This window comes from Salminus brasiliensis, chromosome 2, assembly GCF_030463535.1.
Source record: "Salminus brasiliensis chromosome 2, fSalBra1.hap2, whole genome shotgun sequence".
NCBI lineage: Eukaryota > Metazoa > Chordata > Actinopteri > Characiformes > Bryconidae > Salminus > Salminus brasiliensis.
In genome coordinates this window covers 57,507,453-57,533,547 of record NC_132879.1, presented here as the reverse complement: position 1 = coordinate 57,533,547, position 26,095 = coordinate 57,507,453, and the positions used below count along the sequence as shown (strand labels likewise).

The 26,095-nt window shown below is 46.3% G+C and overlaps 1 protein-coding gene across 3 annotated transcripts in view; it reads left to right on the top strand.

Moving 5' to 3' along the window:
* The window catches only part of tbc1d22a (TBC1 domain family, member 22a), a 189,697-nt gene that overhangs the window by 56,777 nt on the left and 106,825 nt on the right, over positions 1 to 26,095 (top strand). For all 3 annotated transcript variants that reach the window (XR_011979058.1, XM_072674024.1, XM_072674025.1), the window contains exon 8: positions 4,508 to 4,622. Coding sequence is in view for 2 of the 3 variants with exons in the window: in XM_072674024.1 (XP_072530125.1) it covers positions 4,508 to 4,622 (115 nt within the window). In the remaining variant the exon portion in view is untranslated. The remainder of the gene's footprint in view (positions 1 to 4,507; positions 4,623 to 26,095) is intronic.

Below are 26,095 nucleotides of genomic sequence, written 5' to 3'. Positions count from 1 at the left end.
CGGGACCAATACCTGATCCTAATAATGAAATGATGCGTCTCTAGGTGCGATATTTTTAAAATTTACATTAAAAAAATACTTAAAATATTTCTTTAAATATATTGATATTTACAATAGGTTGCCCAGCCCTAGCTCATGGTCATTGCTGTCCAAAGGCCAATCAGAACCAACATTACTGAAATGTGAAATTATTCATTCATTCATTCATTAATTTCTTTAAGTATTCAGTAGTTTTCTAACAGAAAATGGGGAAATGTTAGCATACAAGACAGCTTCCGTCTGAAGGTGGCGTATAACGTTGACTTCTGTGGACTATTCTGTAAGAATTAAGTGTCCTTCGTAAAACTACACTACATTGCAAGTGGCAATCATCGGGGCCCAAGCATTTATGGAACCACTGGAGCACAAATGATGGACAGAACAGGGTCACTGCACTGCATGTTTCCATATATGTTTCCTTAAATAATGGCTAATCAGTGACTCTTCTTTGAACGCTCAATGTGAAGGAAAGCTCCTTTCTTCGCTAGTGAGTACCGTGCAGGTGCCTCTGAGGAGTGGAACAGCCATTAACACCATGGATGCCTGAAAGCATTCATTTGGGCGAAAAATTTAAATGACACAGTTTCCCCATAACCTTTTTTTAGCAGGTTGAGAGACATTTTTGGGAATGTATTAACCGAGATGAGCGTGGTGACAGTCTGATGAAGTCCTGTATTTTTAAGAAACGTTCGCCTAACCTCTCTCTCTCAATTGCAAAAATAATAATAATTTTTTAACAATTTAAAAATAATAATATCAAACCTGTTTGGGCTGATTGACTCCAATGGGGTGACAAAGTTCTGAGATTTAGATGGACTATCAGAACCTCTACCAGAAGTGGGCGTCCTCCTTTAAGCTACATTGTGAGTGGCAATCATCAGGGGCCCAAGCACTAATGAATCCTGTAGAGCACAAATGATGGGCAATGTTTGACACATGTGGGGTCTCAAAAAGAGAATGTTGGACATTTGGACACGCCCCCATCTTAATTAGGTGTTCTTAATTAGGCCAGTGTAATGGAAATTCCATCATATGGGGATGATGCCGTGTAATAGTCTTATAGATCTAGATTCTAGTTTAAGTTTCTAGTTTAAGATTCTAGTTTAATCATCTTATGGCATTTCCTGATTGCTGAACAGTGTTTATGCAGCTGTTATGAAAACATAGTGTAGCTAAAATAGCTTTAAATACAATGAATTCTGGAGGTTGCATCACTTTCTTGGTTAATTCTAGAAACTTTTGCAGCTCTCGTCTAAAAGTACGGTTAATATTCATTACAAACTTTTATACAAGAGCATTGAGGCTCTTTATACAAGAGCATTTGCCCATTTTATAGATAGCAGTGTGTCGTGCAGCATCAAAAACCATGTAAGTGTTTTAAATAATTTCATTATTAATAATTATTGTAATAATAATAATAATAATAATATTAGTTTTATGTATATAGTGCTTTTAACATACTCAAAGCCGCTTAGACTTAATAAACAAATATCTCCAGGACAAAACGGAAGACGCAAACCTGGCCCAACAGGCATGTCTCGGCTGATCTCCTCCTTTTGGATTAAGGGGAAAATTGTTTAAATTGAATTTTTCACCCAACTGTTGTTTGAATTATGCATGCTTGCAGCCGCAGCCTTTTCCTCCTCACTCACCCTTCGCCCAGCATGTTAAAAGACCTGCTCATCCCTCTGGTGAGCACACTGACCGCGACGACCCTTTTACCCTCCCCATTAGTGTCCTACACGACACGTCACTCTCGTATGAGCAGCAGGCTAACTAATGAGAGGCAAAGCAGGTCCTCATCTTCAGCCACTCATTAAGCCTCGGCTGGTGACCTTGGTCAGCAGGTGCTGATGTCGTGCTCTGCGTTCGTGTGTTGCACCTGTTGTGTTTTTTCCCCGGTGTGTTGCGGCCGAGCTCGTTCCCTTTACCTCCTCGTTTCAGTCCTTACAGAAATGATTTAGCACTTAATGGAAGTCCTGAGAAAACGTCACCAAGGCATGGGAAAGGCAGGCCGCCGCCATAGAGGAGGCAGTCTGTTAAGCAAATAAATGGATAATGTATTCAATCTCACCTCCTTCAGTGGACTTCAGCCGGCCATCGATTTCTGCTCCCAGCTTTAGTGTTTAATTTCCACCTTATGATTGGGTTCTGCAGAGAGCCCTGAATCCCCAGGTAGGGAAGCACCGATAAAGATTAGTCGGGCCGCTAACAATAACTGATAATCAGTACTTTGTTGTGGCTGGGAGTGATATGTGTTTTATGCACTTTTAATCAAGTTTACACTAAAACTGTATAAGAAGTTGGGCCATTTTCCACCGCAGGGCTCAAATTAAGATTCTAATCTATGAAAAGACCCTAATTTCTCTGATACAGCCAACTCATTTCCCCGAAAAACTAAAGTAAAGTAAAGAATGTGGAGTCATAATTCAAGTGGAAAATTGCTACATTTACTTTAGGTGTAGGAGAGAAAAGAGTCAAAAAGGCCTTTAACCAGTAACAGTTGAAACTAGGACTAAAGCAGGCCGTAAAATCCAAAGGCAATCCCATACTGTACTCTACCCGCTCTCCACTCCTATTACAGTTATGATTTAATGCAAATTATATGCAGATCATGCAATTATTATTATTATTATTATTAGTAGTAGTGGTAGTAATAGTATTATATTTATTATTATTATTATTAGTAATAGTAATAGTAATAGTATTATATTTATGTTTATTATTATTATTATTAGTAGTAATAGTAGTAATAGTAGTAGCAGCAGTAGTAGTAGTAATAATAGTAGTAGTAGTAATAGTAATAGTATTATATTTATGTTTATTATTATTATTATTATTATTATTATTAGTAGTAGTAGTAGTAATAGTATATTTATGTTTATTGTTATTATTATTATTAGTAGTAGTATTAAGTATTATTGTATCTTATGCATCACAAATCAAATTTGATTAGGAATTTAATTAATCTTTTCACCCTAGTAATTATCAACTACCATTCTGACATTGGATCAATAATTACAGTACAGTTTTGTCAGAAGCCCATCTCCAAACAGCACTTCTTAACTATGAGTAGGAGTCGGTGGAGAAGGATTGAATTCCAGGTTATTTTACAGCATTTCTATTGGTCTGTTTATCATGACGTTATCCGGTGTCGACCTGAGGAGGACCGGTTCCCTATTTGAGTCTTGGTTCCTCTCAAGGTTTTTTCTGGCCACTGTCACCACTGGCTGCTCAAAAGAGACTCGTACCCGGATCTCTGTACAGCTGCTTTGTGACACATTCCCTGTGAAAATCCCAATAGAAATAAATCTGCATTGAATTTAAATACGGATACAAAGTAAAATAAACACCTGCCAGATTCATCCAGATTATGTCAAACAGTCAAAAACAGTAAAATTACAGAAACAAGGTTTTTGCGTGACCGCGTCTGCGCACCCCTAATCCCACCCAGTAAAGAGAAAAGAGGCAGGCTGAGAAAGGAAGAGAGTATGAAGGAGGAGAAAGGAGGAGGAGACGTCAAATGTCTGGAGCAACTCGCATTAACAATCCCCACCTTATCCCTCCACCCCCCACCCCCACCCTGCTTTGATAAACGGAGCTTTGAACATGAAAGGCGACAGAGGAGGTGAGCGTGGCGTTCCTGTTGATGGACTGGGATTGGTAGAGAATAGGATGTGGAGCCACGCGAGGCAGCCGCGAGCATGTCTGGTGTTTTGGGCCTCGGCGCAGGCGATGAGTTTATTCGCGTGTTGACAGGAACATGACGCCCCAAAAGGCGCCAGCCGTCAGTTCGGCCTGTCAGACGCCGGGGAAGTCAAAGGGGGAGCGAGCGTCTCGCTTTTGTACCCGATTTAAGTTGAACTTCAAGCTCGCTTTAATTTGAGCAGGCTGACAGCAAGGTGAAACATTAAAAACCAGCGTTGAGGCTGTCTTTAATGAAGATAGAGGTGTTTGCTTAGCAAGAAGAGGGGGGCAAAAAAGTCCTGGAGAAGTCCTTGTTACCCAGCAGCCGGGGAGCGGCCTTGAAAGCTGGAGCTGAGACGTTAATGACGGGCCTCGCTTTCATTAAAAAAACAACAACAACAAAAACACACACAAGCTGACTTGCTATCAAAGTTTGGTATCGCCCCCTTTGAGACCGAATGCCAAACCTAGGCGACAGCATGTGCCCCTCTTTCCAGCAGTCTTCTCCCCCTCGCCGTCTCCTCTATCGACTGTTGTGATGCTAATTACTCCTGAAAGCTTAATTGATTTTTTTAATTGATTGCCGGCTAAATGAGGAGATTCTCTCTGTGTCTAATTAAAAGCAGTCAAACGAGTGACCTTGCGAGGCTGGAGTCACGTAGCATTGAGCGTTTCCTCAGAGTCTGTGCTCTCCGTGTTTATAAACAGTATTTACTGTAGAGCCGGGCCTGCGCCCTGTCCGATCTGCACGGGTCTGATTCCTTTTCTCCTTGTTCTCCAGATCTTCGAGCGGATTCTCTTCATCTGGGCCATACGGCACCCGGCCAGCGGCTACGTGCAGGGCATCAACGACCTTGTCACTCCCTTCTTCGTTGTTTATGTCTTCGAGTATATTGGTGAGTCGATAGCCCTTTTACAATCCCAGACACATAAAAGACCCATAGCGTTGTTTAGTGGGCTTGGCAGACCCCTGCAGTACCCCACTGCTGTGTAAACTGGCATGGAGTTCATTGATTTGGAGTCCTTTGTTTTGAGCCGTCAAACTGCGAGGGAGCCACACAAACATGTGAAGCAGGAGAAATGAAAAGGAAGAAGCTTAAAAACGTGGATAAAATGTAATTATTAGTGAAATACTAAGAATACGACGACCAAGCACCTCAGCCCAGTCAGTCTTGGTCTCAAATAAAGCAGATAAATGGTCCTGGCATCATTTTGTCTTAGGCTGATTTTGGTCCTGATGTGAGCAGAGGCCCTCCAGCTCGGGTTAACAGTGCTCATATGCATATATGTTAATGGATCATGAACAGTGATGCCTTTCATACCGAGCTAACTACAGTAATATATAGTGAAATAGGCCTCCTCTTTTTCATTTTTATCCTATTATCCGTCTTGTAAACATTGCTTTTTAACAGGTGCTTTAACATTTACATCCAGGTTTTTCTGCTATTGTGTGGAATCCGTTCTTTTCTCCAACTGTGTGCAGTATTGCCAATAGCACCGGAGGCAGCACAGCCCTTCCTTTATGCTACCAGTGCTTTATAGCTGTACGACTTTCAAACTCGACCTAGCCAAACACAACGCGCTGACGCTTTTCCCCACATTTGGACACTTTATTATGCTACTGCTGCTTCCTCATTCATGCTGTTACACTAATGTTATATTAAATTATATTTTATTTATTCAATAATTGCTCTTTGGGTGTAACTGGGACCTTGAGATCACAACTTCATGTACCTCATCTGATGCAAATGACATGAATAAAGTCTCCTTTATCCCTTTATCTTTTATCCAGATGTTAGATACAGCTGTATCTTGACCAGTGGAACAGTGCACCACCACTCTTTACTCAGCTAACCCTTCCTGCAGGGTCTTGGCAGTGTTATGGGATTGTGCTTTGCCTGTCTTACCAGCATACTAGCATACTAGTTCTGTCTGAGAGTTTCCTGTCTCTATCGCCCAGATCATGGGTCGATCTCCACAGGCTGTAAAGGCTGTTCCTTTATATAATGATAAATACTGTAACAATCATGATGTTAAATGATTATGCGAAGTTATGCTAAATTATGTAAATTACACAGCGCATTTCTCTCACGTAAACAGATCTTCACCACGTCGCCTTCGTCTCCTGAGTGGCGGTACAGTGTTTGCATGTATTGGGGAAGTAATCCGATAATTGACGGTACACAGTGTAGGGGTGTGGAAACGGTGTCTGTCTCTTTGATCTCGCCTGTCTCTCTGTGTGTAGGGAGGCTGGACTAGACGTGCTGAAACCCAATGGTTTGTACAAGGGTGGTGGGCGGGCAGGGGCGGCCAGACTCTAGAGCCTCCAGTTGTTTGTGTGTTCAGTGCCGGAGAGCGAGATGCCTCTGCCGCTTTTGACTCCTCTCTGCTCTGATTCAGGCGCCGTTTGATCCTCAAAGGACCGCCGTGCTTTGTTTCTCCCGAACCTTCAGCTGCTGATGAGCCTTGAAAGAGCTCCGGCCGGCTAGCACCTTCAAAAGCATCGCTGTGACGCCTTACATGATGGTTGTGATGGGTGTTTGTTGTTTTCGGCGTGTGTATTTCCCCCTTTTTTCTTCCTTGTTCACTTCTGCAGGACAGCTTTTCTGTCTTTCAGGCAGGAAAATGAGATATCTAATTATGATTTCGCTTGAAAGCTGCTCTCGTCTGTTTGTGTTGTACGTGTGTGCATGGAGGGATAAGATCGAGACTCCTCTCCAGAGCCAGATGCAAGTGTGATGGCTTGCAGGAGGTCTGCTTGGGCCCCGTTCACATCCGTATGGACGGTTTGGGAGTTCCTTTACTTACAGAACACAGTTAATTTTTAGAAAGCTGGGGTCAGAACTGTGCTAGAGCTTTGAGAGGGTCAAGGGCCTTGCTTAAGTGTTGCAGGGGATTGAACACAACCACAACTACAACACTGTGATCAGGGGTCCACTGTTGGGCCATGCTTGAACCCACAACCCAGTGGTGTTACACATCTCACCACCAAAACACAGGAAATGCTGTTCAGAAGCCCAACAGTGGATCTGGGTATTGAACCCACAACCCTATGATTAATAACCCAGTACTCTAACAGCTGAGTGAATTTGAACACTGAGCGCGTTTACATGCTCTTAATAATCCGATAACTGCCAGAGGTCAGATCGATGTGTTTACAAGCACTTAGGTAATCAGATAATGGGGGGAACTCTGAATTTACAGGAGTCGGGCGATTATCGGCTTTCTACTTTGCGGCCAGCCAATAATCTCACAGAAGGATGTGATGTACGCTTCAAACCTTAAAGAAATCTTCATTTTTATGATTTCCAATAGAACCATGATGGAGACAAGCTTCTTTTGAACAAGCATCTGTTCTTGGACCTGGCATGTGTTTTCCCACAATTACAGGCAAAGAACCGCGTCTGCTGGACCAGGGGGGTTCGTAGTAAAGCCTCTGTACTCTATATGTATAGCTGTATTTGATGGACTCTGTCAGGGTGAAGGTGTGCGAGCACTGAGGAATCAGATTACTGCGCTAGAATCCAGCTCTATTGGCTTTTTCAATCAGATTTCTAGTCCTTAATCTCCAAAAATTGGAGTTTTCCGTTTACACAACCTCTTAAATAATCTGATAGTTGCAGAGATCTAGTTATGATCAGATCTGTAAGTGCATGTAAACGCACTTACTGTTAAAATTCACCAGTTTATTTCAGTGACTCAGTTGTTTGAGCGCTGGGTTATTGACCACAGGGTTGTGGGTTCAATACCCAGGTCCACATTTGGGCTTTTTGACAGTTTACCAGCGTGTTCAATGTTTTGGTGGGTCAGAGGTTAGACGGCTGGCGTTTGACCCAGGTATTGAACTCACAACCTTGTGAGTAAAGGCCAGTTTATGGCTCTGTACACCAAGAGAGGAAACAATCGCCTGCATAGTGGCATTAAAACACACATCATCATGATGACAAGCTTTACAAAAACATGTCAAATGTGTCCCAATCAGAAACCTTCAGAATGAACAGAAATCGAAATAAACATGCAAATAAACGGATTGTGCTCAAGTCCCAGTGCTACAAACATATTAAATGCTATGTTCACGGCTCAATTTATTTATCACAGCTGTTTTATAAAAGCTACACAGCTCTCAAAGTCATATGTTATCGTAAAATAACCGCAATAATTCATGATAATTTCACGATAAAACTCTCTCTCCTCTTTATATCATATCATATGGATCATATGGACAATAACCACCCAATTTTTTTTATATGGCATGAGACCTGTTAGGGTTTATCCCTAGTCTCTCTCTCTCTCGCGCACTACCCCACTGCTGGAGGAAAGTTCTATTACAGTGGATATGCTTCTCTACATCCACACATCCAGCATTTATTACCCACAATTCCACTGGGTTCAATAAGCCCTGACTGTGCTTGCGACGGCCCCTCTGTCAGAGTGTGGCCTTGCGTCTGACTGCAGGCTGCTAGGGGGCCCCATTAAAGTCAGGAAACGCAGCAAGCGAAGGCAACACATCACACTCTCTCACTGCGAAGAGGATGTGTCTTACCACCTCAGTCAGTCAGCGGTAGGCAGACAGACAGATGAGGGGGCGGGGGGGGGGGGGGGGGGGGTGTAAGAAGCAGATCGACCACTGTAGTTGACTTGTGAGCTGAAGAAATCTGCTGCGTGATGTGAAGGCAAGCTCTTGCTCGCTCGCTCCCTCTCTCCCTCTCTCTCTCTCTTTGGTTCTGTGGAGTGTTCTGCTTTCCGTGTGTTTGTTTGTCTGTAGAAAGAAGACGGATGCTGTCAGATGCTGCTGAATCCGTACTAGTATGTCCAGTCATCCTGCCTGAAGCGGTGTTGCTTCAGAGCATCCCGTCACTCAGCCGCTCCCACAAAGCATCAGCACGAGCAATACGGGACGCCAGCCAGGCGGCACGTTGAAGGTACCCTCCATCCATCAGAGGAACGCACGTCTGCTTCGTCATTGAGGATGAAGGACCCACTCGGAGGAGCCTGTTCCTCCCGCTGAGTCACTTGCTCGGCTCCTTTAAGCTTGGGATTACCCTTAATCCCCGTTTTTAAAGATGCATGATGACAGGATGTAATTTGGGGCCGGTTAAGGCCCCTTGTTTGTACGTTGCTGTTAGGCTTCTGCATTATTAAAGAAGAAGGCTCGCTCTTTTCCTTCACCTTGCCTTGCGAAGAAACGAGCGAGGAGCCGAGGAGAGCAGGAGCTCGCTGCAGATGCCGGCAGTTGTGGAAGTTGTGTAAAGCTTTTTTTTAGAAAGTCCAGCTCCGTCTTTCGTGAAGAGCTGAAATCTGGCGCTGATGAAAACACAAACTCACCTGACGTGTTTTTGTTGGAGCTCCTGTCACGGTTTTCTAAGGTGGTACTTCAGCGGTCCGGTCCCTCTTGTCAGGTTCGCTGTGCTTGTGTAAATGTCTTTTTTGTAGTGTTTGGTGAAGACCGATCAGAGAGTGCTGAACAGCGGTGCGCTTTGGATGGTAGATTTCGAGCGAAATCCTGAGAGATTGCATCACGCTCTGATCCATCTTTAGAGGATCCTTCAGTTTATCTGCGCTCTGATCCGATTCCTCCTTTCCATTTGTCCTCGCTGAGGAGGAGGTTTGAGGACCGAGTGGCAGGTATTGCTGCTGTATGTGAATTAGAGCTGTCCATCATCCAGCTCGTCCCTTGGTGAATCTTTGAGGCAGTTTTTCGTGTCTGCAGGTTTGAGCTGATTAAACAGAGCCCTGGTAGAGGCACGAACAGGCCTTTTGGGAAGTTTGTGAATTTTCCTGGTGGGTTGGTCTTGTAAGGGCCCGAGACTTACCCATAATGCAGTGGTACGGGTCGGGTCGTCTTCAACGTTTCTAACTTCAGTCATGTTCAGCTCCTCCTCTGCTGCTGCATTCTCTCTTCACTGGCTTCCTGTAGCTGCTGCCCAGGTCAACAGATTCAGACCCTGACTCTGGTCTACAAAGCCAAGACTGAACCACTCCGTACTTGATGGCGATGGTCAAAAGCCGATCTGCACCAAGAGTCCTTCCAGCTTCAAGTACAGCTCGGCTCGACCCGCCATCCTTTAAGATCCACGGAAGACGAGCGTCCAGACTTTTTACTGTCCTGCACCGAAGTGATGGAACGAACTTCCCCTGGGTGTCCAAACAGCAGAGTCCAACACTCACTGTCTTCAAACCCAGACTGAAGACCCTCCTCTTCTGAGAGTACTCAGGGGAAGAGAAGAGTATTATGGTCTCCATATTGACTTGTGTTTAGTAGAGTCTAAGATTAGAGGATCTTTGAATTTTAGTCTATTTAAACTAGCTGAGGTTCTTCTTCAGTAAATAGTCGCTCTGGAAAAGAGCGTCTGCTAAATGCCTTAAATAGAAATGTAAATGTACGTGTTTATTTTGTTTATTTTGGAACTCCAGAAATGGACTGGGAAATTGTATTGGCACCCTCAACTTAATTGGTTGACTTACCTTCGGAAACGTACCTTTGGAAATTCACTTCCTGTATTCCTGTATTACTGAGCACCGCAGTACTGGAACTCTGGATCGCTCTTCTTTTGCCAACTGCTCCAGGTCTCCTAGATCGGATCACGTTCAGATTCCACACGTCTGCATGAAAAGCCGGTTGTAGACACCCTCCAACGTGGTTTACGGGTTGCGATCGGATCACTCGAACCACATTCGGATGGTATCGGAGACGGATCTCAGCAACATTTAATACAAGTGTAAACAGAATGCGTTTACTGTGATCGGATTCCGTCAGGCAAGAGGAAATACGTCTGTCAGAGAATGACTAACTGAGCATTGCAGAGTTTGTTCCCTTGCGGTTTAAGTAGTTATGAGCCAATATGGGAATACCAGAACCATCTGCTGTTGCTCTGTGTTTCAGAACCCCCACCGTTCTTCCAAACTGTTCAGTCTCCCAGAGCAGAGATTGCGTCTTGCGTCTTGTCCTTAAAAGAACTGCTTTCTGCTTGGGTTGGGTCCGGTCGGGACCGGTCCAGTCTGGTCCAAGAGACCTGGACTGCGTTCCTAATTTTGACAGTGGACCTTGTATGTAAGCCTACATATCATTTCTGCACTCTTGTGACTATATTATTGTTGTAATTGACATCAGGCCCCAAACTAGAACCCTGAGGGACAGGATATGCTAAAGCATGTAGTTTCTGCATTGGGATTAATAACGAAATAAAAAACCCAGGATTCAGTGGGTTTACTTTATCAACTTGAACAGGGCCTTGCTTGAACGATGTATATCTGGTTATTTGATATTCTATTGCGATGATCTTAATTGTCAGGCTGTGTAAGTGATTCCAGGACACTTCTGCTGGTGATAGTTTGCGTAGGTCTTTCCACCTAAGCCCATTCCCATTCTTCAGGCCCAAACTGTTTTCCTATTAGGCAACATTAAAGCTTTATAATTAAAGGGGATAAGTCTGATGGAATGGTGCGGGCTGCTTTTTAATGTGGCATGGTATCGAACGGGAGGAGATCTATATTGTAATTTGCTCTGTCCCGATGTATGGATTCTCCCAGGGTAAAAGTTCTGGAGGAGAGACTCGCTTGGCTGCCGCTGCCTTTAATGGTCATCAGCACTGATACACACAGATGCTAATGAACCGTTTCTGTGTTTCTCCTAACTTCAGGTCCTGTGATCGCTGCTGCTGCTGGGTGGAATGAGCGAGTACTTCTCCTGATAAATGACCGAATACTGCTGGTTCTTACGGTGACCAGTAATTATGGTGTCAGTCAAGGTTGAGTAGCCAGACCGCAGGCTCTACCCTCTATTTTCAGCATCCCTGCTTGCATAAGAGGTTGCTGTGTTGCCCTGGCAACTCCCCAGCACTTCCCAGAGTTTGCTCTGGTCTTTCTGACACATGCCTGCTGCTGCTGTTGCTGCTGCTTCTCCATCCTTTGTCTTCCTCTCCTCTGGCTCCAGCTACAGCACCGTGGCATTTACCTTTGTTCGCCAACAGCAGTCAGAAATGCTGTAAATTCGAGGCCTCGGGCACCGTCCTCTCAGGTCGCTGCTGGGAGAAGTGTTCCACGTGAGCCGAGCTCTTTGTTTCTGCAAGGCTGCTCTGCGGACGAGGCGAGGGTCGAGGCGCTCCGCTTCGCCAGGCGTAAAGAGCTACTCCCAAAAGTCAGGGCCCGGGAGTTCAGGCAGTGTGGAGAGGTAATGGAAGTTAAGTGCACAGCTCCTTCACATCCCTCCGCTCTTGTGTAATTAATGACCGTTACCACTGCCTGGAGAAAGACCTTCTCAGAGCTTCATCTGAGTGAAAAGGAGAAGCAGGCTCGCTGTGATGGTGCTCCGCTGTTATTGACCCATATGCTAATCCTGCACTGGTGGAGCTTTTCAGGCCGCATGTCTGTTGAACCTATTGAATGGCAGAAACCTACTAGCAGTGTTGAAACACATTGAGAGAAGGGACTGTTCTCTTGGTTGTTGCCTCCTCCATGAGGAAAATTGCCACAGACCATCTGGTCACCATGGGTGAGGTCACGAACCTTAGAGAACCCATAGAGAACAAGTATCATGGCAGAACTGCCATGCTGCCAGTTGACCCGTCCACCCACCTGTTTGGAGCAATGCTCCAGACACCTGTGCTGAATGCACCATCTACCCACCCGGAGAGTGCACAGCCTATTGTGCTCTCTAGGACTGCGGCCGCTGATGGCAAAGCAGCATGGCTCGGGGTTCGAACTCATGACCCCCAGGCCATAGTGGTAGTGCATTAGACAGCTGAAACCTTGATTCCTACAGCTTCCTCTCTGCTGTCTCAACTGATAGAGGTCTGGCTTCATCAGCACAGCATGGGTGGGACCAAACCCCATCATCTAACATCTAAGATTAGAGGATCTTTGAATTTTTAGTCTAGTCAGACTAGCTGAGGTTATTTTTGAGTAAACAGTAAACAATCTTTTGAATATGGGCGTCCATACTGGCTTTTATGCCTGGCAGTATCTAAGCTTAAGGTATCCTTTGGAGTCTAGCCTATTAAAACTAGCCAGGATGATTTTCTGAGTGAGCAGTGAAGCACTTTTCAGAGTCCCTCTGGATAAAATATAGATGTGCTACGTCCTTATGGCTCCTCAGAAGCAAATGTTTCATCTTTACGACTCCGGAAAAGAAACTCTACCCTGTTAGGACGTTGTCTGCTTCATCCACCGCTATGAACAGTTCCTTTCCCGGCTGTTCTGTGGTCAGTAAAGGCATTGGCTCTTATGAGACTAGCTGTTGAAAGCCAGGCCCACTGAAGCCACACCAAGGCCGTGGTGGTGAGGGTGTCTTTGAGCCGAGGTGCAGCCCGACACTGAACGCCTCTGACGGATGTTCTAAAGGCCTCTAATGTAAACGTTTAGAGAGTTTGGGCCCGTTTGGAGCACATGAATATGGAGTCGCGTCTGCATGATCAAACATGTGTCTTTAGCTGCACGCTGTGGTGTGGAGAGGGAAGGAGGGAGTGGAACCCTGCTGAGATCTGGAGCGATGTCTTCCTCTCTCTCCGCTCACCAGAGGCCCGGCCTCCGTCTTCCCCGTCCTCAGCGTGGAAGCGGCGGGAGCCTGGCAGTCAGCAGGCGGCATAAGAGCTGATAAGGACACTTCAGCCCTATTCTTCTTCCTGGCTTCCTGGGTTCCTCTGCCTCCATAGTCGTGAAGTGCCTCCTCTCAGCCCCATGGACAGGTCTGTATGGGCAGGGCAAGGGCAGAGCTTTTGTATGTGGGCATGTAAGCAGTGGTCCAGCACCTCAGTGCACCTCAGCTGTGGATGTAGGTCCAGGGGTCGGGAGAGCGTCCCCAACCCATCTCGTAGTTAAAAAACCAAGATGGCTGCACCGCACCGCTATACAGTTTATTATTAGCACTTATTCTGTATGTCTTATTAAATCAGTCGTAGGCTCGGGGCTCAGTATCTGTGGACTCAGTATCTTCACATGGGTGTTCGGAGACACAAAATACAGTATAATGTGTTGACAGTGAGAATCAATAACCATGCTAACCAGGAACAGTGCTAACGGTGCTAACCTGGGGCTTAGATTCACCATAAAACACTGTTCTTTTGATATTCTGGAGTTTTTAGGGAACTATTTTATTGAAATTGTTTTAAATGACCAGTATGTTCAACTGGAACACGGTCACCTCATTCCCAGCTCCGACACCCGACTACTGAAGTAATTGGAATGCAGCATTATTATTATTATTATTATTATTATTATTATAAAGCATTATTCATCATAAGTTTTTAAAGCTACACTTCATCAGACAGTTTACATTTACAGCATTTAGCTGATGCTCTGAGGTCCAGGGGGTGGAAGCATCGGTCTTTAGGCCACTGCTGCCTTAAAGACTGTCTGAGTGGTGGGCAGCCATCACTGCAAGGAGCCAAGAGAGGTCAGTCAGTTCTTGAAGGTGATGTTGGTGGACAAGCGTAAGAATCTGAGACACTCTGACAAGAAGAACCAAACTGTGATGTTCTAGACAGTAACTAGGGCATCAGAACATCTCTAGAACATCAGGAGCAGGTTTTGAGTATCTACCAAAAGTGCTCAAGGTCATGGGCAGCTACGGTTCATTGATGCTCATGGAGGCCCCGCCTCAACTTGCACGACTAAAAGGATCTGCTGATAACGTCTTGATGCCACAGGACACCTTCAGAGGCCTTGTGGAGTCCATGCCTTGACAGATCAGAGCTGTTTTGGTGTCACGAGGAGGATTTTCTAAATATTAAGCAGATGGTCATAAGATTTGACTGGTGTAGATATACGTGACAACAGATCGTGACAATAGTGGGTTTGAGAGGGTTGATTTTCCAATTGCAGTTTTAAAGTGTTGATTAATTGCCTGTCCCTAATCAACAGGGCTCTTCAGACCGTCGTGTGCATTGACTAAGAACAGAAGGCTCCCACTGGCAGCGCTGAGTGGTCAGCGGTGTGCGACGCACCAGCCAGTCTTTAATGAGTATCGGTTTGTTCGGATTCCTCCATTCAGAGAAGTGAAGCAAGTGATTTTAATGCGGCTCTGATTAACGCTCCTGATTTGCTCTAACGACTCGTTAAGTGATTGCCTCGGCAGCTCCTCCGACATTTTGTTCGGCGTATTTTTCCACTCTTCTTTGCTCGAGTTCCCCATTGAACACTCTCTCGCACTTCGCCTGCCTCGCTGAGGGAGCGAGAGACACCCGGAGCTTTAAGGCACGATTAGAAGAAGAGTCTCGCGTTGGGTCGCCGGGAGCTGCCAGGACTTTTAATGACGCTTCAGAACCTGACAATGTATTTTATCCCCTCATCAGCCCATCAGGGAGAGCGACTAATTAAATAACTGCTATTAAGTCAGAAGGAAGGCTGAGGATTACACCTCAATCCCAATCATATCCATCTCTATTCAGTCGTTTTGATGAGGTTCCTGCCTCTGACATATTGATGAGCGTGATTAGCCATAACTGAATGTGCGTTCAGCTTTGAAAGGCTTGGCTGTGACGCCGTGAGAGGTCTGGTGTCTGGGATGATGCATACGTTCCTCTGGTCGTTGAATGCGAAACGCATTGGAGCTGAGAAGGATTCAGAGAAATTGTCCTGTCACCAAGTCATTCGTTTTCTCTGAGGAATCGCAGAGTATTGAATATTTTTGGATCTGGTTTAATTACTCAGCTATAAAAAGCTATAAATTCAATTTCTGCACACACACATACACACACCCCTGCCCGGAGAATCCATTCTTTGTTCATTTCCACTGTTGAAGTGTGTCATGCCGTGACCCTCCACTGTTTGCTACAGTCTGAAGGTCTTCTGCCATAGGTCATAGACATAGTCATGTGAGAAAATTAGGACACCTCGTGAAACACAGGGTGAGATGCCAGATTCAGGTGTCCATCCAAAGCACAGCCTGGTCTTGGTCTTGGTCTCCCAAGAGAAAAAAAGCTTGTTTGGTCTCTTTCTGATGCTAGATGCTGTAGTGAGAGCTCCCTGCTACTATGATGATATTTTAGGATTGGTGAGCTCGACTTTGCCCTTGGGCTGGTCTTGCTAGGGGACGGTCTGATCTTGGTCATGTTGGTCAGCTGTTGCACTTGTAGAGGATTTAGTGGACGGTGGAACAGCGGCTGATTTCTAACTGTTCTGAGATCTTTTTAAACCATCCTCTGCATCTCCATCACCCTTCTTTCTGAAGGCCTCAGAGAGCTCTCTGGATCTGGCCATGATGGTGATCTTCTTCACCCCTCACTTTAACCATCAATCCAGAGCAGACCAGACTAAACGTCTGAGGTTTAAATAAGACTCCAGACTCCTCCAGAATAATCCTCTCCAACCATGTTCTGATCATCTGCAGCTGCTTCTATAGTAGGTAGACAGTTTACATTTACGGCATTTAGCTGACGCTCTTATCCAGAGCGACCTACAAGGTTAATCATATTACAGAGGAGGGCCAATGTAGTGTTAGGAGTCTTGCCCAAGGACTCTTATTGGTGTAGCCCAGCACCCACAGTCACCCAGACTGGGAATCGAACCCACGTAGTGTTTTAGCACACTGGCAGGTAGCGGTGTTATCTGTTGCGCCACACCAACCCACAAAAAGATTGGGGAATTTTGCATTTCCCTACATTATTTGACCCAGATATGATTTTAGCCCACAATTCTCAGCTCTGAAGGCCAATGCCTTATCCATTTGACCACTGATCCTACATCCAGTTAGATGACCTCTATCTCTCAGCATTGTTTTACATAAAGATCAAATGTCCAGATGCTTAAATGTGTTAAAAAAAGCCAGGATTTCCAGTGTAAATGTTTATCAGGGTACGAGGGCTGAAATGCGGTTGAATTGTCTGAGCTTGGCTTTACTGTCTAATGAGCTTCCCATTACTGTAAGTCTGAAACTGCTGAGAACTGCAAATGAATTCCTTAATGGACTGATGGAGGCTCATATTTCACACTGCAGGAAAGCTTCTCCTTCTCTTCTCCTCCCTGTCCAGTAGCCCAGCTGTCCGCAGACCGGCTCTCCTCCCGTAGCTGAAGCCGAGCGAGGAGCGAATGGAGTGGTCATCCACAGGTGAATGTGGAAGGTGCAGGAAATTGGCGTACAGGCAGGTCTTTGTGCTCCGTGTGTCTTTCAGACTGGCCTTCACCCCTCGCCTCCAGCCCTTTGAAAGTGTGCGGGAGGAGAGCTGATGAATACGGCTTTCCTGGTGTAAGTGGATATGTGGACTGAACGTGGCGATGGAAACTTTAGTCTTAATTGGAGGTCCTTCCTCTGATTTAGTGTGACTAATCACTACGTCCCAAGGCTTTGAAAGCCCTGCTTAGGAGGCTTCTGTTTAAGCCGCGCGCATAAGTGCGAAACAAGAAGTCATTTTTTTTATTTATATACTGAATTAAACACCAGTCAGGAGTATTGTGGGGATGGGTTGTGTTGCTAAATAGCCAAACATTCCCAGACACTCCCATCAGCTGCAATTTATTGTACAGCAGACTCTCTGGGCTCACTCTGGATTCAGGGTGTTCATAAACTATACAACCCTATATGTCCAGATGTTTGCGGACACCTCTTCTGATTAACATCTTCAGCTAATTTAAGATGTGCAAATGCCCACTTACACACACACTGCCAATAGAATAGGACTCTCTGCAGGAGCAGATCAACATCATGACCCTATTGGCACCATGCTGTCTAATAATGCCAAGCCAGGAGTGGGCAAGAGGGGGATATAAAGCCCCCCAGCATTGAGGAGCTGTGGAGCAGTGGAAGAACTGAGTTCTCTGGAATGATGGACGGTGGGGTGGTGATCATCCAACATCCTGACCTCACTAACGCTGAATACAGTCAAATCCTCACAGCAATGCTCCTCTTCCGGGACTGATTAGTTTTAATTAATTAATTTGTAATTTATTGTATTTATTTAATTGTAATGTTTATTTTCTTTATTTATCTATTTAATTTATTAGCTTTTTTTTCTTATCAAGCTTTAAATAAAATATTGCATGTCTTGTCTATTTTGCTGGTACTTTGCTGGTTCTCTATTCCGATTATTATATATAGACATACTGTGATACTCCCCCGTGCTGTTAGTACCCTCAGGCGTCGTACCGTTCAGTCCTTGCTGTCTTGACAACTCCAGCTCCCACAGTTCTGCAGTAACGAAGGCTGTACTGGTCCCAGTCACTTCTCTTTCAGTGAGCATTGTTTACTGGACTTTACTGCGTCAGGCTCCCTCACATCTCTTCTCACATGGGTTCTGCTGGAGTAGCAGGACTGTCTGGCTGTTGGAGGGTGTGAGCGCTCTGTTCTTCCCCTGCTGCAGGCGCTTTATTCATTACCTCCAGATGATGATCTCCATAAATCACAGATGGATCCGTACCTTCCGTTTCACGCAATGCCACTCTTACATCGTAATTACGCTCCCAGCTCTCATTATTCTGCCGTGTTAAGACGACAAGTTTGCCAAGTCGACTCCCGGATTAATTATCTGCGCTTTCAATTACACCTCTGTGGAATCTGCTCGCTACTCATTAGCCCGCGCTCGGCGCTGGCCCACGTGACTCCTCCTGATCGAACCCTGCTGGTCATGTCGCTGGTGGTTGAGTGCCTGAGCAGGACGGTGTGGGTGGTCTGGAGTGCGAGTGCCCTCTCTGGAGCCTAAGCCCAAGCCTGCCCGGTTCCTCCACTCCCCCCCCCCCCCCCTCCCGTGGCCTGGCAAACGGAGGGCATATGGCACGGCAGGGCCGCGTGGTGTGGGGCGTCAGAACTGGTGCCAGGACCTCACAGCTGGCCGAGTCGGCCTGCCAGGGGAACCTTGTCTGTTAGACCCCGCGCACAGGAAGGGGACGCAGGCCAACAGGAAGCAACGCTGGGAGTCGGTGAGGAGCCTGGCTCCAGATGGAGGGATGATCTGCCTCAGATGCAGAGTGGTGCAGTTTGCCCGTGTGGACGTCCTGTCTTTTCTACTCTCCCCTTTCGTTTCTTGTTGGGGGGGTGTCCAATTTGCTGCGTTCTTGAATTGGAAATTGGAAATTGGAAATTCGCTTAGTGCTGTAGAACTCTCGAATCAGGGCTGATTTGGACCCTGTAGGTTCTGGGTGTTCTTCAGGGATGATCCAGTTTGCCAGGCTCTTGATTCGGACACTAGTCCGGTACTATTCCTATATTCCCGATCAAGGCATGCTTGGATAATGGGTCAGTATTAGCTCGAGAAGGTCAGGAAGGTGCTTGGAAATTCAATGAAGTAGGGATCTCCAATCAAAGCCTATTTTAATGAATTGGTACTGGCCTGATTTTCAAGCCTGTTCAAATTCTCCCATTTCTACCCGGTTCTCTCTCCATACAGCCCCATCAAGGCGTTTTGGAGCCCTCAGCACATTATCTGGCAGCGTTGCGCTACAGCTTTTACTGTAGAAGCTCCAGATGATACTGATTAAAGCAGGTGAACAGAAATCCAGTAAAAAGAGAGAGAAACAAGAGCTGCTCATTCTGAAGTAAGCAGTGGAGATCCTGTGAGCTGGTGTAAAGGACAGGCTGATATGTATGTATGCATGTACGTATGTGAGAGATTACATAAATGACATTACCCTCCTACAACGGGGCCTGTCTTCAGACGGCAGCTTGTGGATTAAATGATTAAATGTCTGTAGTGTAGAACACTTTTAAAGTGGAAAACAGAACTGGGACATCATTTTGTCATGATAAATTATGTCCCAGTGTGCTTTTCTGAGCATATCGGTGGGGAATTCTGAGGGTCACATCTCTAGTTCATTTTTATTCAATTCAGCCGTACTTGTTATTAAGCTGTGCCGTTATTGCAGTGCTACTGGTGTTATTAGGTTTCAGCTGGAAACAAAAGGGATACGCTTGTTTTTACTGTTTATCTGCAGGGATTGTTCTCATTGATCTCACTCATGTTTTCATCTCGTATGACTTATGTAGTTTTTTTAATTTCAGTATTTTTATGCCTGATTTGATTTTTATTGTTCAAGGAGCACGGGTTCCTCTTCTGAGTCTTGCTTCCTCTCAGGGTTTCTATCTCTCGTTTTCCCTTGCCACTTTCGCCACTAGCTGCTCAAAAGAGGCTCGTACCTGAATCTCTGTGACAACATTCACTGTAAAAAATCTCCAAATAAATAAACTTAAATGTTTTCATTTAAGCACGATGTGGAAAATTGTCCCCCAGATTAACCACCAGTTCCAGTGTAATTAGGAACTGACGAAGGAATCGACTCCTCTGGTTTGGATTTCCGGTGGGTGGGACCAATTATCTCTGAAGAAACGTCACTTTGGGATTTTTCGGATGTTCTAGATACTCCACTGGCTGAATCAGACAGTTGTTAGAAATGGAAAACTGCTTTACACCAGGGTTCCTTACTAAAAAGACCAAGTTAAACTGCAAGAGAAAAGATAAAGACGTGCTGCTGTCTGTTACACGCTTCAAAACAATCTGTGGTCGACCTAGAACAGCCAGAAATGTTCAAGTGCATCGCTGAACCCTGTTGTAGACTAACAGAAAGACCGAGTTTTTAGAGTGACAACAGTCCTTTGTTAATTCCTTCATATTTCGCTGTAACAGCAAAATAATTTCAATCAAACGAGTAAAAAATTCATTTACGATTAATGTCAGAATTTCATATTTTCATAGTTCACATTTGTAAAAATCTTTAAATATTATAGGAAATAAGGATTTTTAAGTGTATCTATTTATCTGTCCCGGGTAGGCGTCTCATCACAGCTATCATATTCCTTGCACTAAACATCTGCTTAGGGTTCAGAGTTTAGGGTTTAGGGTGCTCACTTTATTCCTGACAGTCCACCGCTTGGCCACCTTCATAAAATGTTCAGCACAGGTCGCAGCACGATGCCTCTCCTCTGTTTTCGTGACCGTTAAAGCATGTGAAGGAAGTCGCCACTGTTCCTCTATATAATGAGCTGTACCTCTAAACGGGATAGCTGTCCAATAATCACCCGTAAGAGCAATAATAGTGGCTGTGTTCCAAATCCTGAGCCAGTTTTGCCCTCTCTGTTTCATATAGCTCGTGAATCCTGTTGGCGATGGTTGACCCGTGTGGTATTTCAGGCGGGATTAGAGCTAAACCCAGCCTGACAGCAACTGCAGCCTTTGTTTTGTCCAGTTTGAGCCGTCTGGCAAACGATTGCAGTGACCTTCCTGTTTAACAGGCCTTTCTCCATCACTCACTCACTCACTCACTCCTCTGCTTTTAATGAGAGACGCCACGCGTGACCAAATAGCAGGGCCAAATAGAATTTGCATTAACGGCACTATTTTTTTTTTAATGGTGTGAAATTAAGATTACGCTATTACCCATAAAACCCTGTGATGATGCTGAATAATTAATACATATAAACAAATACTATCCCTTTATCATCAACGTTCATGCTAATTGGATCAGAACTTGATGTTAAAGCCCTCATTCTGAGATCCGAACAAAGTAAACCAGATCAGGACACGCCTACAACGGTGCAAATTACGGCTCATGCCGTCCGCAGTACTTTTTTGCGTTGTTGGTGCTGCATGTGCAGATTTGTGCCTGTTTTGCTGAGGATGGCACAGCATTAAGAACTTGATGAGAGGCGAGAATGTAGGTCTGTCGTTAATAATTGCGCGGTACGTGTATTTGACGAGGGCGTGGGCGTGTACACATACCTCTCCCAGAAAGAGGCCACTGGCAGCATGTTCTAATTAACACACCGTAGAGGAGTAGCGCACCTCTGTGAATCCCCAGGGCCAGGCCAGGTGTCCCAGTAGAGCCCCACAGCTCCAACGAGCTGTCCTCAAACCGCCAGCAGCCTCGCCTCCAATTATGCTTCGCCAGACTCACGGCCGTGCCGCATCCAGCGTTTATGCGCCCTCCATCGCTCATGCGGCTTGTGCTGCAGTCTGTAGGCCTGTGGCAGGAGCGAGCTCGAGCTGCTCCGTACCTGTGCTTGTGCAGCGGTACCTGTAGCGCTACAAGTCTGGGGTCAGAGAGCACGGGTATGGCCTCCGGCGCAGATTAAATCTGAGCCGTGGCGTGAACAAACCTCCTGGGGAACTGCATGGCGAGTTGCTCAGGCGTTCGCATACTGATGCACTTTGGCGGCTGGATGGTGGTGGAGCAAATCAAGTGCCTTGCGCTCTTTTCCATTTATTTCCCAGGGATGCTAAGCGTAGACGAAGTGGTGTAGGGCGTACGGGCTTAAAGGCCCCATCAGTGAGCGCTGCGGTAGGTCACTCGGGCGTGCAGGATGCTGGGTTTCGGGTACATCCAGGCATATCTTAACAGACCCGAGTATTAGCTTCAAGACCTCTGAAGGCGTCCTGTGGTATCTGGCTCCAAGACTCCTTTCGCAGATCCTGTAAGTCCCTAAGCTGCGAGGTAGGACCTCCATGGATCACGTCAGTGAGCATGCTTGAGGGTATACTAGTGGTCTTCAACCCTGCTCCTGGAGACCGCCCTTGTGACTTTGAGTAATGAAAAGCATTAAGATGGAGATGCATTAAGCAGTTTGTGCTACACTAAATTGACTAAAGTATTGGGACGCCTGCTCATTCATTGTTTTGTCTTAAGTCAAGAGTATTAAAAGAATCTATCCTGCTTTTTTTGGAGTAACTGTCTCTACTGTCTCTATTTTGGAGGAGCATTGCTGTGAGGATTTGATTGCATTCAGCGACAAGAGGTCACGGATGTTGGATGATGATGATCATCACCCCATCTCAACTAAAAGTACTGGATGGAGCTCCATCCATGATTCCAGAGAACACAGTTCTTCCACTCCTTCACAGCGCAATGCTGCTGGGGGGCTTTGTATATACCCCTCCATAGCCCACGCCTGGGATTATTAGGCAGCATGGTGCCAAAAGCTTCATCAGTGTTTATCTGCTCCAGAGAGTCCTATTCTATTGGCAGAACTTCTCTACTGGAGCTGTGTTTTTGTGTTTGTGCATTTGAGTGTCCACAAACATTTGGACATATTGTGTACCACTGATACGTCTCCATGGGCAACCGCCTGCTCCCATCACGATGCATTTGGACAGATGGCATGATGATGACCTCACCGGGTCTGAACATTGGACACCGAAGGGGCCGGTGTGTGTACGCGTATGCTGGCCTCCCTCTCGCCCCTGCCTTTGTGTTTGGTCATGCAGTGCCTGAACTGTATCTGACCGCTTCAGCACTTGGGTTTGAAGCCTGACCTGCTCTACCGCTCCTGTCCAGTACTGAGAACTACCTTCTGAAGATGTTTCTCCTCCCTGTATTTACTGCCACTATGGTACAGTTCCCCAACCCGCCACAGGAGGTGCTGTTGGTTTATGCTACGAGCCCAGCTCCTCTCTGTGTGTCCTTGTTTTGTGATGAGTAAGAGAGCTGCTAAGGGACATGGGACTGTTAGAGCGTTCTCCCGACTGAAGAGATTAACAATGCCTTACTGCAGCACTAACACACACACACACACACACACACACACACACACACACACACACACACACACACACAAGCAAATCCACCCCAGCTCGCCCCCTTTTACCACTGGCATGAATCTAGAGCTGAAGGCAGCAACAAAGAGCCTGCATGTCTTTGGAAAGTGAGTCAGGCACATCTCCTGGAGGATGACCTTTTCTCCGAGGACTGTGGAACTGGCGGCCTCTCGTAGCCGAAACGGACGAAGCTTCAGCTGTGCTCAGCAAAGTCAGAGAAGAAGACAATAAGCCTCACGCTAGGTTCCTGCAGAGGGGGCGAGGCCTGGTCCCTGCGTGGATGGTAGTGGACTGTAGACCACGGTTCTGCGTATTCTGCAGGGCTTCGTTGTTTGAGACGTCTGCTAATTGATAAATCGCTCTGGTTCCCAACCCTGGTCTTGGAGGACCCCCTGCCGTGCCCATGTTGGTGCTTACCCTGCTCACGAACACTCCTGGTCCAGCTGAGCAGCTGATTAACAAGGGTTCAAGGTGGTGTGTTGGAGCAGGGAACCCTACCTAAAATGAGTAGAACATTGCTTCCTCCAGAACCAGGGTTGGAGAAGTCCTGCATTCTGATTCAGAAGTTCTGAGAGACTGAGACCAGACTGTGAAGGCTAGACGACTGGGTCTGGTGGGCTGGTCTAATGCAGTGGTCAGTACCTACCAAAGGTGCTCCAAGGAAGGACAACTGGCCGACTTAGGACAGGGTTGAGGTCCCACCTCACCTCAACACCAGAACGTTAGTTCTTGGAGGTCCTGGCAAGTCCATACCTCAACAGGTCAGAGCTCAGGTGTCTGATCTATCCCTGATCTATCACAGTCCATCCAACCAATCAGCTCATTAATGAGGCCTTCCTGGAGGAAGTAGGCAAGGCAGGTACTCCCAAGACCGGGGAATGGGTCCTGGGGTGTAGTGCCTGGGACATGTGTCTGAGACTACAGTCCTGGGACTGCTAGCAGCGCGAGTGCTTCTGCTGTAGCCCTCCAGCCCTGTCAGAGCCTCAAGGTTTTGCCGCCGTTGCCAAGGAGACAGCAGAGCGCTGGCAGCCCTTCCATAATAAGTGTGTGTGTGTGTGTGTGTGTGTGTGTGTGTGTGTGTGTGTGTGTGTGTGTGTGTGTGTGTGTGGGAGAAGTTCTTAGATCTCCTCTCCGCCTCTGCTTTACCTGAGTAACCTGTCAGCTGCTGCAGGCTGCAGTTTGAGTCGTCTCCAGCAGATCGGAAGTGAGCAGGAGGCACAGCTCCGCTAATTGTGTAAATCACCCTCCGCTGTTCTTAATGCCCCCTCTGATAGTCAGCTGCGCGAGAGCTGATTTTCCTCCCTCCCTCGCATCGTACGCAACTCGCATCATCCTTCTAGGAAGAAATGATCGGGTTCTTTTTCTTCTTTTTCATCCCATAATATTTAATCAATAGTTTGTCCTTTGAGGTGGCTCTAGAATGTCACACTGTGTTCACTAGGGGTCTCACGATACCGATACTGCAGCCTTGAGAATCCGCGATACTGATACCCTTATCCTCTCCCCTCTCTCTTATCCCCTTAGACCCTTAGACCTGTTTCGCGGGACGTTTAGGACAGTATGACGTAACTTTATTCAGCTAAAAATGTCCAGGAGTTTATGAGACACTCCGTTATTTGCAGCTTAAATATTTGATTTAAGATGTTTGTATGTGTCTCAATACTTTTGTCAAAATAGTGCAGGAGGAACTGGTTAATGCATCTCCATCTTGGCGCATAGTCACAAGGAAGGTCTGAAGGTCCATAGATCATGAATTTGTGTTTGTCCTACGCTGATCCTGATACACTGGACGAGAAAACCAGCATGCAGGGTTGACCCTGTGTTTACGTGAGTGTTTGGGGTATTGGATTGGATTGTTCTATTTATTTATTTATTCTATATTTGGTCCAGGGAGTTTGGCCAGTATCGTGCCGATACTAGTACTGAGTATCAGATCGGTGCACCCCTAGTTTTGACCTTGGCGTAGTAGAATAGTGAGCCTGCTGTTCCTCCTTCAAAAGATCCTCCTTCAAAAGATCCTCCAACAGATCCCAAACAGAGCTGAAAAACAGGCCGATTCCAAAACCCCCAAACTGTTACATCACAGTCGGGACTCTGTACTAGACTGCTAGAAAGCTCTAGTCAAAGCAGGTGGAGCAGTAGAACGAGACGTGACTTCAGGAGAACATGGTGTTGTTGATACTGGAGAGCAGCTCATCACCTTCAGACTCTGCTAGCTATGTGGATGCGGGCTGCTGTGGGTTGCCATGGGAACCAGGACTCATGGCTGCTGCTTTTCCTGTGCCTGCATCTGCAGAAGGGGAGCTCAAACTCAGCCTGTGTTTAAGGAACCTTCAAGGAACCGTTTTCTTCTGCAAAAAAAAAAAAAAAAAAAAGAGTTCTTGAAGGTTCCTCACAGCATCATAACAGGTTCCACCTCCAGAAGTTCCTCAAAGATCTTATACTTCTATCAGTGTCCAAGAAGCCAAGCTGCAGGCGGTACGTGGGGTGTGCGACCCCAGAGGCCTGTGGAGAAGGGGTGCGAGGAGTTTGGGTACTGTGGGCTGTGGGACTGGTGCCTAGTCCTGGAGATCTTCCTGCCTCGCATCCAGTGATCCGGGATTAGCTCTGGACCCACCAGGACCCTGACCAGGCAGAAGCGATGATGTCTGATTGGTCGGCTTGTGATCTGGTCACCGTTAAGCTGTTGATCCAGGTCTTCAGATCAGTACCAGGCGTGGTCAGCCCTGCCTTATCCACCAGATCCACTCGCTTCAGGCCCGGTTTTAACAAGCCCTGGTCCACTTGGCCCCCAAAGCATGTTAAAGGCCGGTCCTTTACTTTATTAGCTGCAGTGAAGGTGGTTATATGAGCCCCCGGAGGAGGGAGGGACTGAGTGAAACCGGGCCTTAGTTCCTCCACTGGTTGGTACCCTGCTG